Source organism: Polypterus senegalus, chromosome 12, assembly GCF_016835505.1.
Source record: "Polypterus senegalus isolate Bchr_013 chromosome 12, ASM1683550v1, whole genome shotgun sequence".
NCBI classification, from domain to species: domain Eukaryota; kingdom Metazoa; phylum Chordata; class Cladistia; order Polypteriformes; family Polypteridae; genus Polypterus; species Polypterus senegalus.
Window position 1 is genome coordinate 134,888,678 of NC_053165.1, and position 15,915 is coordinate 134,904,592.

General features: G+C 40.5%; 1 protein-coding gene across 4 annotated transcripts in view; it reads left to right on the plus strand.

Annotated features, from left to right (window-relative positions):
- The first annotated feature begins 2,250 nt into the window (after positions 1–2,250).
- Positions 2,251–15,915, plus strand: part of LOC120541668 (lactase-like protein) — a 39,077-nt gene continuing 25,412 nt past the window's right edge. For all 4 annotated transcript variants that reach the window (XR_005636058.1, XM_039773519.1, XM_039773520.1 and 1 more), the window contains exons 1-6: positions 2,251–2,466; positions 13,242–13,402; positions 13,477–13,564; positions 13,650–13,759; positions 13,848–13,976; positions 14,084–14,179. Coding sequence is in view for 3 of the 4 variants with exons in the window: in XM_039773519.1 (XP_039629453.1) it covers positions 2,340–2,466; positions 13,242–13,402; positions 13,477–13,564; positions 13,650–13,759; positions 13,848–13,976; positions 14,084–14,179 (711 nt within the window). In the remaining variant the exon portion in view is untranslated. The remainder of the gene's footprint in view (positions 2,467–13,241; positions 13,403–13,476; positions 13,565–13,649; positions 13,760–13,847; positions 13,977–14,083; positions 14,180–15,915) is intronic.

The window sequence follows — 15,915 nt, forward strand, 5'->3', positions numbered from 1 at the left end:
CTCTAATTAATCCAACACACGTGTCTTCAAAATGTAAGCCAAAAGCTCACATACACACATAGAGACAATGTAAAATCTACGCAGTTACTGGTCTGGTATTTGAACCCAGGATTCAGTAGGCATAACTGCTGTGCCGCCTACTCCTTTACGTCATTTTTGTTTTCTTTTAGTGTATTTATTTGAGGCAGGGTTGGCAGTGCGGTACTTCTTGCCACCGCTCCTCAGGTTCAAATCCTGCTCCTGATCACTGCCTGTTTGGAGTTTTCTCCTAAATCCAACTGATATGTGTGTGTGTGTGTGTTAAGTTATGTCAAGAAGATTGAACTTTATTCAATTAAATATCTTTTTGAACTAATATTTAGGATAAATCTGGTGACTTTTATGATGAAATTAAAAATTTTGATTAGTTGTTCTGATAGAACAAAATGGAGGAATTGTATGGGACAAGAAACAGAAGAGCTTGAAACGGCCTGCCTGTTATGCACATTTTATATTAGGAAATGAGATCATATGCACTCATTGGCCAATTTATTACGTACACCTGCTTAACTGCTTGTTAACACAACTATCTAATCAACCGATCACATGGCAGCAGCTCAAAGTATTTCTGCATGTAGACCTTGTCAAGATGACCTGCTGAAGTTCAAACCGAGCGCCAGAAAGGAGATTTAAGTGACTTTGAACGTGACATGGCTGTTGGTGCAGATGGGCTGGTCTGAGTATTTCAGAAACTGCTGATCTACTGGGATTTTCATGCACAACCATCTATAGGGTTTACAGATAATGGTCTGAAAAAAGGGAAAATATCCAATGAGCATCAGTTCTCTGTGTGAAAATGCCTTGTTGATGCCAGAGTTCAGAGGACAATGGCCAGATGGGTTTAAACAGATAGAAAGACAACAGTAACTCAAATAAGAACTCGTTACAACTGATAAATGCTGATGAGCATCTCTGAATGCACAACACGTCGCACCTTGAAGCAAATGGGCTACAGCAACAGCAGACCACACTGGAGCCACTCCTGTCAGCTAACAACAGCTGATTGAGGCTGCAATTCACACAGGCTCACAAAAATTGGACAAAGAAAGATTGGAAAAACAATGCCTGATCTGCTGAGTCTCGATTTTCTTCTGTGGTATTTGGATGGCAGGGTCAGAATTTGGAGTCAACAACATGAAAGCATGGATCCATCCTGCCCTGTATCAATGGTTCAGACTGGTGGTGGTGGTGGTGTAAAAGTGTGGGAGATATTTTCTTGGCACACTTCATGCCTATTAGTACCAACTGATCATCATTTAAATGCCACAGCCTACCTGAGTATTATTGCTAACCTCGTCCATCCCTTTATGACTGTAGTGTGCCCATCTTCTCATGGCTCCTTCCAGCAGGATAATGCGCCATGTCACAAAGCTCAAATCATCTCAAACTGGTTTCTTGAACATGACTATGAGTTCACTGTACTCAAATGGCCTCCACAGTCACCAGATCTCAATCCAATAGAGCATCTTTGGGATGGTGGAACAGGAGATTAGCATCATGGATGTGCAGCTGACAAATTTGCAACAACTGCGTGATGCTATCATGTCAATATGGACCAGAATCTCTAAGGAATGTTTCCAGCACCTTTTACACCATGATTACATCTTGCCTGAAGAAGGGGCCTGAGCTGCCTTGAAAGCTTGCATGTTGTAATCTTTTTAGTTAGCCAGTAAAAGGTGGCATTTTTCTTGATTTCACATTGTATCCATAATTGCTAACACAGTACAACACCCTACTACTAAAGCACCATGTCAAATGTATGCCATGAAGAATTACAGCAGTTCTGAAAGCAAACTGAGGTCCAACCTGGTACTAGCAAGGTGAACTTAATTGTTTAGATAAGACTTTTAATGATGAACTATTCTAAGATCTTCGGATGTTATTTAATGCTAGAATGTACCTTTTGTCTGAGTGCTCAGTGGTGGGACTGAAATGTTTATTAGCTACTAAATGTAAATGAGCCTAAGTGGTAACAGAAGCTTAAGACTAATCACATTTGCTATGGAGAGCCTAGCTGCTCACATAGTGAGTCTCCGCCAGTTGGTGTAAATAAAGGATGTCTTTGGATTTCATTTATAATGATGATTCAAGACTTTTGTTATTTATTTTCCACTAGGCATGATATGTTATATTTGTAAATACTCTTCAAATAACACTTATTTTATTTGACTTTAACTAATTGCCAGTTCTTGTCCATTTATATTTCTTCATATTTTGGCCATGGTGACTTTTAAAACTGCTGTGTTCTTGTGTTCCCCAGGTCTGCACTGAAACTGACAAGGCTGTGCCCAGGTGGTGCCATGCAGTGGCCAGGCTCACTCCGCATGTGTCATGTGTTTATGTTGGTGCTGCATCTGTCTAAATCTGAGGACTTCAACTGGGCAAAGAACGACCACGGCTCCTTCTATTATGGCACTTTTCCAGCTGGTAAGGGGGAATAACCAGACAGACATTGTGTGTAAATGCTTGATGGCAATGCTGAGGAGAAAGAGGGAGGTGATGTGTGATGGGGAACAGCAGACGGGAGTGATGAAGGGAAAGGAAAGTGAGGAGGATATTCAAACAAAAAGAGACAGAAAATGCATGCACTTCACCACAAAACATATATAGTAAATTATGGGGGGCAACCTTTAAAAAATCCATCCATCCATCCATTATCCAACCTGCTATATCCTAACTACAGGCTCGTTGGGGTCTGCTGGAGCCAATCCGAGCTAACACAGGGCACAAGGCAGGAAACAAACCCTGGGCATGGTGCCAGCCCACCACAGGGCACACACACACACACCAAGCACACACTAGGGACAATTTAGGATCACCTAACCTGCATGTCTTTGGACTGTGGAAGGAAACCGGAGCACCCAGAGGAAACCCACACAGACACAGGGAGAACATGCAAACTCCACGCAGGGAGGACCTGGGAAGCAAACCCGGGTCTCCTAACTGCGAGGCAGCAGAGCTACCCACTGCGCCACCATGCCGCCCACCTTTAAAAAATCCTAAACACAAATAAACATTAGAACAATCTGGATGAGAACAGGCCATTCAGCCCACCAAAGCTTGCCAGTCCTATCCACTTAATTCTTCCAAGATAACATGAAGTTGAATTTTGAAAATCCCTAAAGTGGATTACTGTTTATCACATTACTTGGTAGCTTATTTGACATGCTTGTGGTTCTCTGTGTAAAGAAACACTTCCTAACATTTGTGTAAAATTTACTTATAACAGGTTTGCAAAGGTAGAAAGACAAAAGTATATGCAAACTTTTTAGAAAACATGTAGCGGTTTTATTATGTGTCAGAACTTTCTGACACAGCGCCACGCAGCAGCCTTTACAGAAGTTCTATTTCTCTTTTATTTAAAATTATTAATGTTTTTTTAATGTAATTAGGGTACTAGAACAATGTAGATGAGAACAGGCCATTTAGCTGAACAAAGCTTGCCAGTCCTATTCACTTAATTTCTCCAAAATAACATCAAGTCGAGTTTTAAAGGTCCCTAAAGTCCTACTGTCTATCACACTACTTGGTCGCTCATTCCAAGTGACTGTGGTTCTCTGTGTAATGAAAAACTTCCTAATGTTTGTGTGAAATTTACCCTTAATAAGTTTCCAACTGTGTCCTCGTGTTCTTGTTGAACTCATTTTAAAGTCGCAGTCTCGATCCACTGGACTAATTCTGTTCATAATTTTAAACACTTTACTCAGGTCTTCTCTTAATCTTCTTCTGCTTAAACTGTAAAGGCTCAGCTCTTTTAATCTTTCCTTGTAATTCATCCTCTGTACCCCTGGAATGAACCTTGTTGCTCTTGTCTGGACCTTTTCTTTGTCCTGAAGCCTGGAGACCCTGTATACAGCACTCCAGATGGGGCCTCACCAGTGTGATATAAAGCTTAATTAATTAATAACGTTAGGATTTGGCCTCTGGCTTCTTACCATACATTTTTGAATGAATTTTTAAATGAAACTGAAGAGATGCTGCTGTCAACACAGACCCGTACACTGGCCCGTCTCAACTGCCTCTCAGATAAGCTGTCACACAGTGAGCATAAAAGATCTGACTGAGAATATAAGAGACTCTGAGGAATGTAAAGTGGGATCTATTAAACACTCTGGTATTCACCTGGTAGCACTGACATCTGAAGAGCCCTGTTACACCCTATCAGAAGAACTGCTCATCTGAAAATAGAAAGTGCATACTGTATATCCGGAGCAAGGACAAAAGTAAGCTGGAAAGGATGCAGACCAGGCCTGACTTCACGTAATGAGAAAGAGTACTTTTGCATTCGTAGACCACATGACAATGTGGTTTGTATTCTTCAATGTCCCTGCCTGGGAAAGTAACTTACATCATCCTGAGTGACTCAGCAACAGTACTAATATCTTAATGATGAACCATTCTGAATGCTGGTGACTTCAAACAAACTATCAAGTGTCTATTAGGTCTGTTGGTGGATGCTACAAGCTGGACCTCCATCCATCCATTATCCAACCCGCTATATCCTAACTACAGGGTCACAGGGGTCTGCTGGAGCCAGTCCCAGCCAGCACAGGTTGCAAGGCAGGGAATAAATCTCGGGCAGGGTGCCAGCCCACCACAGGGCACTCACACACACACACACACCAAGCACACACTAGGGACAATTCAGGATCGCCAATGCACCTAACCTGTATGTCTTTGGACTATGGGAGGAAACCCACGCAGACACTGGGAAAACATGCAAACTTCACGCAGGGAGGACCCGGGAAGTGAACTCGGGTCTCCTAACTGTGAGGCAGCAGCGCTACCCACTGCACCACCCACAAGCTGGACCTGCTCTATCCAAATATTAAGAACTTTAAATGTCAACCTGTGGTACAACGCAAGCAGGTCTGACCATCTTATTGCCACCTATAAGCCTGTTATGACAGCAGCAGTTCTCAGTTATCCAAGTTAGACGTTTGTATGTGTTTTTATGAGGTTGTTGTTTGTTTCTGTTATATTTTATCATTTTATTTATTTATGGGAGCTGCTGTAAAATTTAAATTTCCCCTTGAAAATAAATAAAGTGTCATCTTTACAGGGAGAGTTAAAAATATAACAAAAAGAGAAAAAGTGATTGAAGTCCTAAAGCTGCACAAGGCCTACTTACTTACCCCCTTAATGTACCTGACTGTCATGTAAGGTGGCTGGTCCTCTTTCTCACAAGTACTCTACCAACACTCCCTTCTCACCTTCCTCAAGAATACGTCTCTCCACACCCTCATCACTTCCCGTAATGGAACTTAAAAGCAAAAGTCCAAAATTTTTCAGGTCAGCTATTTCTTCCCAAACATGATATATATTAATTTTCCACATTAAATAGTGTTCTAAAATGAAGCATTTATAAAAAAAAAAATTAAAAACACATTGTCTGTTCTTGTAGTTAACAACTTAGCTGAAGTGTTTGCAGGTCCATAAATGAATGAAAAAGTCAACTAAGGTGGCTTTATTGTCATAACATTTGTACACTGTATTGCAGCACACAGTGGCATGAAATAACATTCCTCAGGACCCCAGTGCAAAATATACATAAATACTGTACATGACAAATGCAATAAAAAAAACACTACACTACAGGTGAAAAGTCTTAGAACACCTCAGTTTTTCTTCAAATGTAATCAATTGAAATGCAATGAATAACCTAAAATGGTGAAAAGGTAAGCAGTAAACTGCCAGAGATTTTAAATTTCAACTTTAGGTTAGCAAAAACTGAAAAAAAAAGAAATATCAGAATATTACCACTGGGCCTTCATCAGGGAACAGCTAACAGGTTGCAAACTACAGATGTTCTGCAGCAGTTAAAGTAACTGAAGCCTTGCTCGTTGAAGCAAACAGTTTGTACAGGTGTCCCAACTTCTGATGATTACTTGAAACCCCTCTGTGTGCCTTAAAGCAGAGTTGGAACAGACTCTGTTACTACACCCGCTACACTCTAGAAAGTTGTGAATTCCAATAATGGCAAGAAAATAGCAATTAACAAATGAAACAAGGCAGAGTGTTATTACCCTTACAAGTGTAGGCCTTTCATTTAGAAAAATTGCAAAAATAAAATCAAAGTGTCAGTGAGTACAGTGGAGTCCTACACAATCCAAAGACAATTGGAAACTGGAAGACATCTGGGGGACCTGAAGTCACAACCAATCAGAAGTCAACTTTCTGAGAGTCAACAGCTTGTGTGATCCGACGCCTCACAGCACAACAGCTTCACGTACAGCTTAACAGTGCAGGTCAATAAAAGCTAAATCTCAGTTTGTACTGTGAAGAGAAGACTTCGTGCCGCAGGTCTGACAGGACGAGTGGCCGTAAGAAAACTATTTCTTAAAGGACAGAATAGGGTTTTGAAATACCAGCTGTGGACTTCTGCAGACTAGAAGAAAGCCTTACAGACCGATGAATCAAAATTTGAAATCTCTGTTTCATCATGCAGGATGTTTGTACGCCGTTGAGTTGTTGAAAGGACGGTCCCTCAGTGTGTGACACCAACTGTTAAACATGGAGGAGGAAGTGTGATGGTCTGGGGGTTCTTTTGCCGGCATTCTAAATCAAAAGGGTTGCCACAGTTTAGCTATTATATAAGAAAAAGGTGGCTACTGTGAGGAATCACAAATTGGAATAAAATTTTGTACACTTAATGATTCTTTGACTTATTTTGTTTTTATTTGTCATTGTTTATTTGTTATATGCCTTGATTTCATGGAAATTAAGACATTCAAATGTAAAAATGGAAATAACTGAGGTGTTATAACCTTTTGACCAGTAGTGTATAATATAAATGAATAAATAATAGCTAAGTGAATATAAATAAATAGCAACAATAAAACTAATAATAAGAAACAGCAGTAGTGATAAATGTACTGAATACAAATTCTCTACTAGAGATAGATGTGAAGGTTTTAAACAGCCTTAAAATGTACTAAATGCACTCAACTTTGAAGGTTTTCGATTTAAGAAAACATGCCTTCCAAGATTATTAGGTTTTCTTGTGATAATGAAAGGAATCTAAAAAGAATTATTTTATCACAGATTTTTTAATTATTTTCCATGAGGTAAGAATGCATTTCCTGTTCGCTGCCGTCATACGAGTTTCGATTTAATTAATGTCGTGGATCAATGTGAAACCAAACTTGTGTCTGAATGTCTTTAAAATAATTTTAGAGGTTATTGCATGTGTTAAAAATAAACATAACCTGTTGCAAGGGAAAAACCTTCTTGTAGCATCAGATTATACATTTGCATTCAAAGACATCAATGGGCGAATGGTAAACATGAATGATACATTGTCGCAGGCACTGAGTGTGTTCTCTGTTGTTCATTTGCAAGAACAGCGTTGGAGTCAATGTGAAGTTAAAAGAATTGGCAGCTATGGTTGTGAAAATATGTATAGCAAAATTTACATTTGATGTAGACGATGTGTCACAGCCCATCAAAAGGAGATGAGAAAGGACGGCAGTTTAGAGAGTTGATGATGAAGAACCACAGGAAATGCAGATTTCAGGACTCAATACGCTCAAATCAACAAATCTTCCTAACGACACCAGCAGAAGCACAGCAAGGTTTCAGATCATCCACCTTCTGACTGCACGTCTAAACAGGGTAACTAAGGGAAGCTAACATTACTGTCTAATTGATGAGCAAACATGCCCTGCCAGAGTAGCCGCAGCATTTTAACGTTCAGCAAATCCATAGACCACAATGAATATCTAGACTCTGTTAGCTATTATGACATATTGTACAGGGATACAGTAGTCAAAACAACAGAAGATGTCGTAGCTTCTCAAACACATGTGGATCCAAGTAGCTGCAGCGGCCTACGTGTGTGTGTGAGTGTGTGTCGGCCCCATGGGCGTATCCTTTCCGGTGGTGGATTTTGCAATTGTTCACTACACGCCTTTTAATGAGTTGTCCGCAGACATGTATTCTCGCTTGAGATTGGCCCCCTGAGACTAAGCAGTGAGTAACATGACATTAATTCAGGAAGCCTGGAAATGCTATCAATATTCTTTTCGCCACTAGCTCAAGGATTTTCAAGTATGGATGTTGGAAGTTAAGCAGGTTCATTTTCATCAAGCTTCTGCCTTGTAAGTAGAGTTGAGGGAATTGCATATTTACAATAGAGCTGACTTGTCAATTTAAAGATCTCTGAAGGTTGAGATACCTAATGAGTAAGGGCTTTTTTTTATTATTATTAAACTAGCTTTGCTGCCCACCTAAGATGGTTTCAAATCTAAGTAATCAACATAGACTTCAATGCTAAGTCTTCAGTGCACCATGCATGGTTATATATCATTTGGCATGGGATTCGTAAAAGTGGTGTTAATGTTAGTGATGCGCCATCAATTGGAATGACAAATGCAATGCATTGTATTACTAAAAATGTTGGAACGACAGGGCCATAGCAACTGGACGGACACACACACACAGACACTTCAAGGTTGTATTAAGGTGGATTGAATGAAGTTGTCTACTTTTAATATATTATTGTTTATCATAGCATTGAAGAATGGTGACGTGTTGCATGTTTGTAAAAATGTCACGGTAGCCTACATATATGATAATAGTACAATTACTACTAGGGTGGCATGGTGGCGCAGTAGTAGTTTTACTGCCTTGTGGTAAGGAGACCTAGGTTCACGTCTCGAGTCCTGCCTACATGGAGTCTGCATGTTCTCCGGGTGTTTTCTTGAGTTTCCTCCCACTGTTCAAAGACATGCAGGTTAGGTGAATTGACCACACTAAATCAGCCCTAGTGTGTGTTGGATGTGTGTACAGGGTGGCCCAGATCTAATTATGCAGATCCAGATCATCTGGATGAGTTTGATTTATGCGGGGACGATTCCAGTTCAGAGCGAAGACGATTCTTCATGTCGTCAGTTTGCACACTTGTCGATGGTCCAGGATTTTTTGGGTGATTTTCTATGTAATAAACTTAAGTTATAACGTAGTGAAAATTGCATAATTAGATCTGGACCACCCTATATGTGTGTTCACCCTGTGATGGACTGGCGTCCTGTCCAGGGTTTGTTCCCTGTCTTAATTCCCTATGCTAGTTGGGATAGGCTCCAGCACAATCCTGGTCTGGAAAAAGCAGGTTAGAAAATGACATGACAACTATTACTTAATTAAATACTATGCAATTAAAGGAGGACTGGGCCACAAAATTATTCAGTAAGGAAGCCGCAGAGAACAGCAGTGTTTTGTACATTGTGTGTCCACCAGGGGGCGTTGCAGGACCCCAAACCCCTAGCACAATGGCTCGGACACATGTTCCAGTTAAGACAAAGGGTTTTATTGTGTTAAGCTCTTACACACACACACACACACACACACATTTCTCAGGCTTACAAACTATGAATCACACTCGCAGCAATCCTTCTGCCTCTCCTTCGCTCCTCCAAGTAAGCTTTGTCTCCCTCCTTCCGACTCTCTGATGGCCTCATGTTAAGTGTTTTTTTCTTAATTCCACACAGCTGTTTATTCCCAATACCTTGAGTTCTTTTTGCATTGGGCATGTGGAAATGCTCTTAAGTTCACTATTAAACATAGTTGTGAGTTCTACTGTTGATATTTTACAATTTGATTTAACCAAACGTTTAAGTGATCTCCGATCACGATCGTTCAGAATTTTTTCCAATCACATTTCTTCCTCAAAGATGATGGTTCACCATTATCCTTCCGGTTTTAATAATGCACTGAACAGTCCTTAACTCAGTTTGAGTAGTTTCAGCAATCTCCTTAGCTGTTTTCTTTGCTTGATGCAGGCCAATAATTTGAGCCTTCTGAAACAGCACAACATCTTTTCCACAACCACAGGATTTGTCTTCCGACATGGTTGTTTAAGAATTGAGAAGCTACTCACTGCATCATCTATCTATCAATTATCCAACCCGCTATATCCTAACTACAGGGTCACGGGGGGTCTGCTGAAGCCAATCCCAGCCAACACAGGGTGCAAGGCAGGAAACAAACCCTAGGTAGGGCGCCAGCCCACCGCAGGGCACACACACCCACACACCAGCTGAAACACATTAATCAGTGCAGTACTTATCCAATGGATGGCTCTTACCTATTTGCTTAGTTAAATGTAGGTGGTGACTTTTTTTTTTGGTCGGGCAGAGTATGTTTAATTGTTGCATTATAAATTCAGCACCTTCACAGAGTATTCAGACCCCTTCACTTTTTACACATCTTTTTTATGTTGCAGCTTTGTGGTAAAATCATTAAAATGTATTTTTTACCCTCAATAAGCAACACTCAATACCCCGAGAATGACAAAGTGAAAACAAAATTTTAGACAATTTTGCAAAGTTAATAAATATAAAAAACCAAAACACATATTGACACAAGTATTCAGAGCCTTTATTCAGTGCTTAGTTGAAGCCCCTTTGGCAGCGGTTTGTCTGGCCGTCTTCTCAGATGTGACAGGAGAAGCTTCACGATTTCTGGATTTGGGGGTTTTCTGTCATTCGCACGCTCTGTCAGGTTGGATGGAGACCATCGATGGATGGCTATTTTCAGGTCTCTGCAGAGATGTTAAGTTGGGTTAAAGGGCAGGCTCTGGCTGGACCATTCAAGGACGTTCACGGAGTTGTCCCTAAGCCACTCCAGTGTTGTCTTTGCTTTTTTCTTAGGGTCATTGTCTTGTTAAAAGGTGAACCTTCAGCCCAGTTTAAAGTCCAGAGTGCTCTGGAGCAGGTTTTCATTAACTCTTTTAGGGAGGATGTCGACTTTTGTCAACAGCAGGGTTTGAGGGCAGAGGGCAATAATTAGCTGTAAATGTCAAGAAGACTCGCTGTTACATTATAGGTAGACCCTCTTTGCTAGGAGGACTGTTAGACTCGCTGATTTGATGTCGAATTTTAGCATGTGCCTGAGAAGCCTAGAGTAAAATTACATCTAGAATGGTATCGACATCAGGCGAGAGAGAGAAGAGAATGCGCAAAGCAAAATGCTTTGTGTACATTATTTATTCATTTATTTTTTGTTGTTTGCATGTTATCTCTGGATCGGACTTTGACTTAACTGATTTGACTGCAAACGATCTGGAAATTGAAACGAAAGACAGGTACAGTGGAACCTCGGGTCACGACTGTAATTTGTTCCAAAACTCTGGTCGCAACTCGATTTGGTCGTGACCCGAAGTAATTTCCCCCATAGGATTGTATGTAAATACAATGAATCCGTTCTGGACCGTACAAGCTGTATGTAAATATATTTTTTTTTAAGTTTTTTAAGCTCAAAAATAGTTAATTATACCATAGAATGCACAGTGTAATAGTAAACTAAATGTAAAAACATTGAATAACACTGAGAAAACCTTGAACAGAGAAAACTAACATTGCAAGAGTTCACGCTGTAGCTTTACGAACCACTCTCTATAAACACATTTTTTTAACGAGTTTTAAGCACAGGGGAAAAAAATGAACATTTGAAAAATCCTTAAATTATACAAAAACTAACCATAAACAACCAAGAAATGTAACATTGCATGAGTCGAGTTCTGACATGAAGGAAGTGAGCAGGAAGCTGGGTGGAGAGGAGATTACAGTTTTAAGGTAAAGTCCCTCTGTGCGATGCACATCTGACTGAGAACAATGTACTGTACAGGGAGAGACTGAACACGTGCATAAATCACCAGTGCGTACGAACCGGAAGGGAAACGAAATAGATTACAAAGAGTTCACAGCGAATGCACAGCGAGAGACTGAACACGTGCGGAAATCATCGGCGCATACGAACCAGAAGGGAAACTGGCTTGTTCGTCACCCGAGTGTGTGGTCGTGAACAGATGCAAAAGTTTGGTGAACTTTTTGGTCGTAACCCGATTTGTACGTGGTCCGAGACGTTCGTGACCCGAGGTTCCACTGTACTTGTTTTTTTCCAGAAAATGCCTTTCAGCTTATGAGTGATGAGACAACAGGTATGTAATAAGTATGCAAATTTACATACTGTAGAGGCTCGTGGAACAAAAAAACAGAGTAACATTTGTCATAAATAAGTATTTTGTGTTGATTTATGTGTGACACCATTACTTTTTCGAAAACTTTGGGAAAGTTTTTGGGAAAATATTCAGCCCTGGGAGAAAAGGAAAAAAAATAATTAGCCCTAAAAGAGTTAAGGTTATCTCTGTACTTTGTTCAATTCAGCTAACCTTGTCTAGTCTCCCATTTCCTGTCTGCCCCTCAGCACGATGCTGCCACCGCCATGTGTCACTGTTGGAATGGCATTGTACAAGTGATGAGCGGTGCCTGATTTCCTCCAGACGTGATGCTTAGAGTCAGTTCATTCCCTGCTTCATCAAACCAGAGAGTCTTGTTTCTCATAGTCTGAAAGTCCTCTGAGTGCTTTTCTGGAAACTCATAGCAGGCTTTCATGTGTCATCTGGCCACTCTACAGTAAAGCCCAGATTGGTAGAGTGTTTCAGTGGTGGTTGTGCTTCTGAAAGTTTATCCCATGGCCAGAGTGACCACCGGATTCTTCCTCACCTCTCATACCGAGGCCCTTTTCCCTCATTTGCTTAGTTTGGCAGGCGGCTTGCTCTAGCAAGAGCCCTGATTGTTTCAGAATTCTTCCATTTAAGAATTGTGGAGGCCACTGTTCTCCTGGGAATCTTCAATGCTGCACACAGTTTTTGTAGCTTATCCCAGATTTGTTCGTCGACAGAATCGAGTCTCTAAGCTCTGCAGGCAATTACTTAACCTCACGGCCTGGCTTTTGCTGAACTGTGGGACCATCTATAGAAAAAGTGTGCCTTTTCTAATTACGCGCAATCAATTGAATTGACCACAGGAGGACTCCAAGCAAGATGAAACATCTCAACGATGATCAATAGAATGGGCTGCACCTTAGCCATATTTCAGGTGTCATAGGAAAGGGTCTGAATACTTATTGTCAATGGGACACTCGTTTTTTTTTTATTTTTAATAAATTTGTAAAAAATCCTAAAATCCTGTTTTGGTATATTAATTGTTGTCTGATTAAGAAAAAAAATTAATTTAAATGATTTTAATACAAGGTTGCAACATAACAAAATGTGAAACAAGAGAAGGGGTTTTAATACTTTCTAATGGGACTGTACCTGGAAATAAATAACATTTTATGTATTAAAAGAAGGAGCTTTTGGGGGTAGGGAGTCCACATGGAGGGAGCTTCACGCCATTTTTCTGCACATGTCTGTCTTACAGGTTTTTCGTGGGGTGTCGGCAGCTCCGCCTATCAGACAGAGGGAGCCTGGGATAGAGATGGGAAAGGATTGAGCATCTGGGACGTGTTCACCCACAGGCAGGGAAAGGTGCAGCACAATGAGACAGGAGACTCATCCTGCGATGGCTACTATAAAGTGAAGGTAATGGGTTTAACCCAATGCTGTGCTTTCCCCTATGACAGCTCATGTCACATTGCTGCTCCCCTTCTCTGCAGGATGACATTGCCTTGATGAAGGAATTGAAGCTGAGCCACTATAGGTTTTCCATTTCCTGGACCAGGATTCTTCCTACTGGAATCAAATGTAAGATGGATGCCACATATAGGCGGCCAACTTTCCTGTTTAACTATTTCTCCAAGTGGTAACAAGATTCTGCTTCTCTCTCCAGTCGACCATGTCAACGAGAAGGGCATCAAATACTATGATGATCTCATCAATGTTCTACTGGAAAACAAGATGACACCCATTGTCACCCTGTACCATTGGGATTTGCCACAGGTTTGCAACTCCTAGCCATATCATCAGTAACTAGACTGCTGCGTGCATCTCCATAAAATGCCAGGCTCACTGTCTCTCTTCCTTGTAGACGCTTCAAGAAAAGTTTGGTGGGTGGCAGAACATTAGCATGATAGGCTACTTCAGTGACTTTGCCGGACTTTGCTTCGAGAGGTTTGGCAACCGTGTGAAGCACTGGATTACTTTTAGCCACCCATGGGTGAGTAGACCTTAGCAGACAGAGCCATTCTGCTCCTGCCTGACTTGTCCATCTGGTAATACAGACACCGTGATGTTTTTTTTTTTGTTTGTTTGTTTTTGCTCCAGTCTGTTGCTGTGGAGGGCTATGAGACGGGCAAACATGCACCTGGGATGCAGCTGAAAGGCACTGGAGCCTACAGAGCCGCCCATCACATCATCAAGGTGAGGACATTGCTTTGGCCTGCACTGCCACATTCACATTCTCTACCTCAACATCAAAGAGTTCAAAAAGCTTCAAACACATACAACTAACTGAAAGCTGGCACCCGGGATAAACAGCCTTAAAGGGCAGTGGCTCATCCTTATTGATAAATTTATTCAAACAGGGGAGGTTTTTACAGAAAGGAGTGTTTCCTGGCATGATGTGTTTTCATCCACTCCATCCCAAATTATTTGCTTCTCCTCATAGTCAGAAGGCTGATGTCAGACACAACTGTTTAACTCTACACCTATTCACATTTTAAGTTTTTTTTTTAATTTTATTGATTTTATTGTAATCATTCCATACAAATAGATCAATTTTTACAAAAAATAGGGTTGAAAACAAATCAATCACCACCCCTGAGAAAGAGAGCATGGCCAACAGAGTAAAACTTACAGCTAGTAAAAAGAAGGAAATTGATGAGTTTAATAAGCAGATAAAGATAAAAAAAGAAATGGAAAGAGAATCTGCTTCCTTGGTGTTTTAAGAGCTTAATCTAAAATGTTACTTATCAGATCCTGCCAGGTTTTGAAAAAATTCTGCACAGATCCTCTAAGTGAGAATTTGACTTTTTCCAATTTCAAATAATATAAAACATCAGTTACCCACTGACTTAGAATAAGAGAGTTAGGATTCTTCCATTTGAGCAAGATAAGTCTCAGAGCCAATAGTGTAGTGAAGGCAATCACAGTTTGTTTGTCCTTCTCCACTTTAAGCCCATCTTGAAGAACACCAAACACAGCTGTTAATGGGTTAGGAGGGATTGTGACACCAAGGCTGTCTGAAAAACATTTAAAGATTTTGGTCCAAAATTATGTTAATTTGGTGCAGGCCCAAAACATGTAACCCAGTGAGGCTGGGACTTGATTGCAGCGTTCACAGGTTGGATCTTGCCCTGGAAACATTTTGGACAATTTTAAGTAAGACAGATGTGCTCGATATATAATTTTGAGTTGAATAATTGTAAGCTTTGCGCATATGGAGCTCCACTGAATTCTCTGCATTGCTACCTTCCACTGCTTTTCTCAGATATTGAGTGACAGAACCTTTTCCCACTGTACTCTGGAATCTTTGAAATGGAGGGATTGTAAAATGTTTCTTATACAGTGGAACCTCGGTTCACGACAATAATTCATTCCAAAACTCTGGTCGTAAACCGATTTGGTCGTGAACCGAAGTAATTTCCCCCATAGGATTGTATGTAAATACAATTAATCTGTTCCAGACCATACGAACTGTATGTAAATATATATATTTTTAAAGATTTTTAAGCACAAATATAGTTAATTATACCATAGAATGCACAGCGTAATAGTAAACTAAATGTAAAAACACTGAATAACACTGAGAAAACCTTGAACAACAGAGAAAACTAACACTGAGTTTGCGCTGTAGCACTATGAACCGCTCGCTAAAAACACTTTTTTTTAAAATGAGTTTTAAGCACAGGGGAAAAAAATGAACATTTGAAACATCCTTAATTTAATAAACCACCAAGAAAAGTAACATTGCAACAATGCATGCTACGAACCGATCGCTGTAAACAGAAGTGGAGGTTAAAATCAAATAGAAAAAAATCTTTATTAAATACAACGAGGTTAAAACAATGCTCGGATCTGTCTCTTTAAAAACAAGCCTTATGCGTCCAGCCGTCTCTCTCTCTCGTGTGTGTGTGTCTCTCTCTCGCACGCTCGCG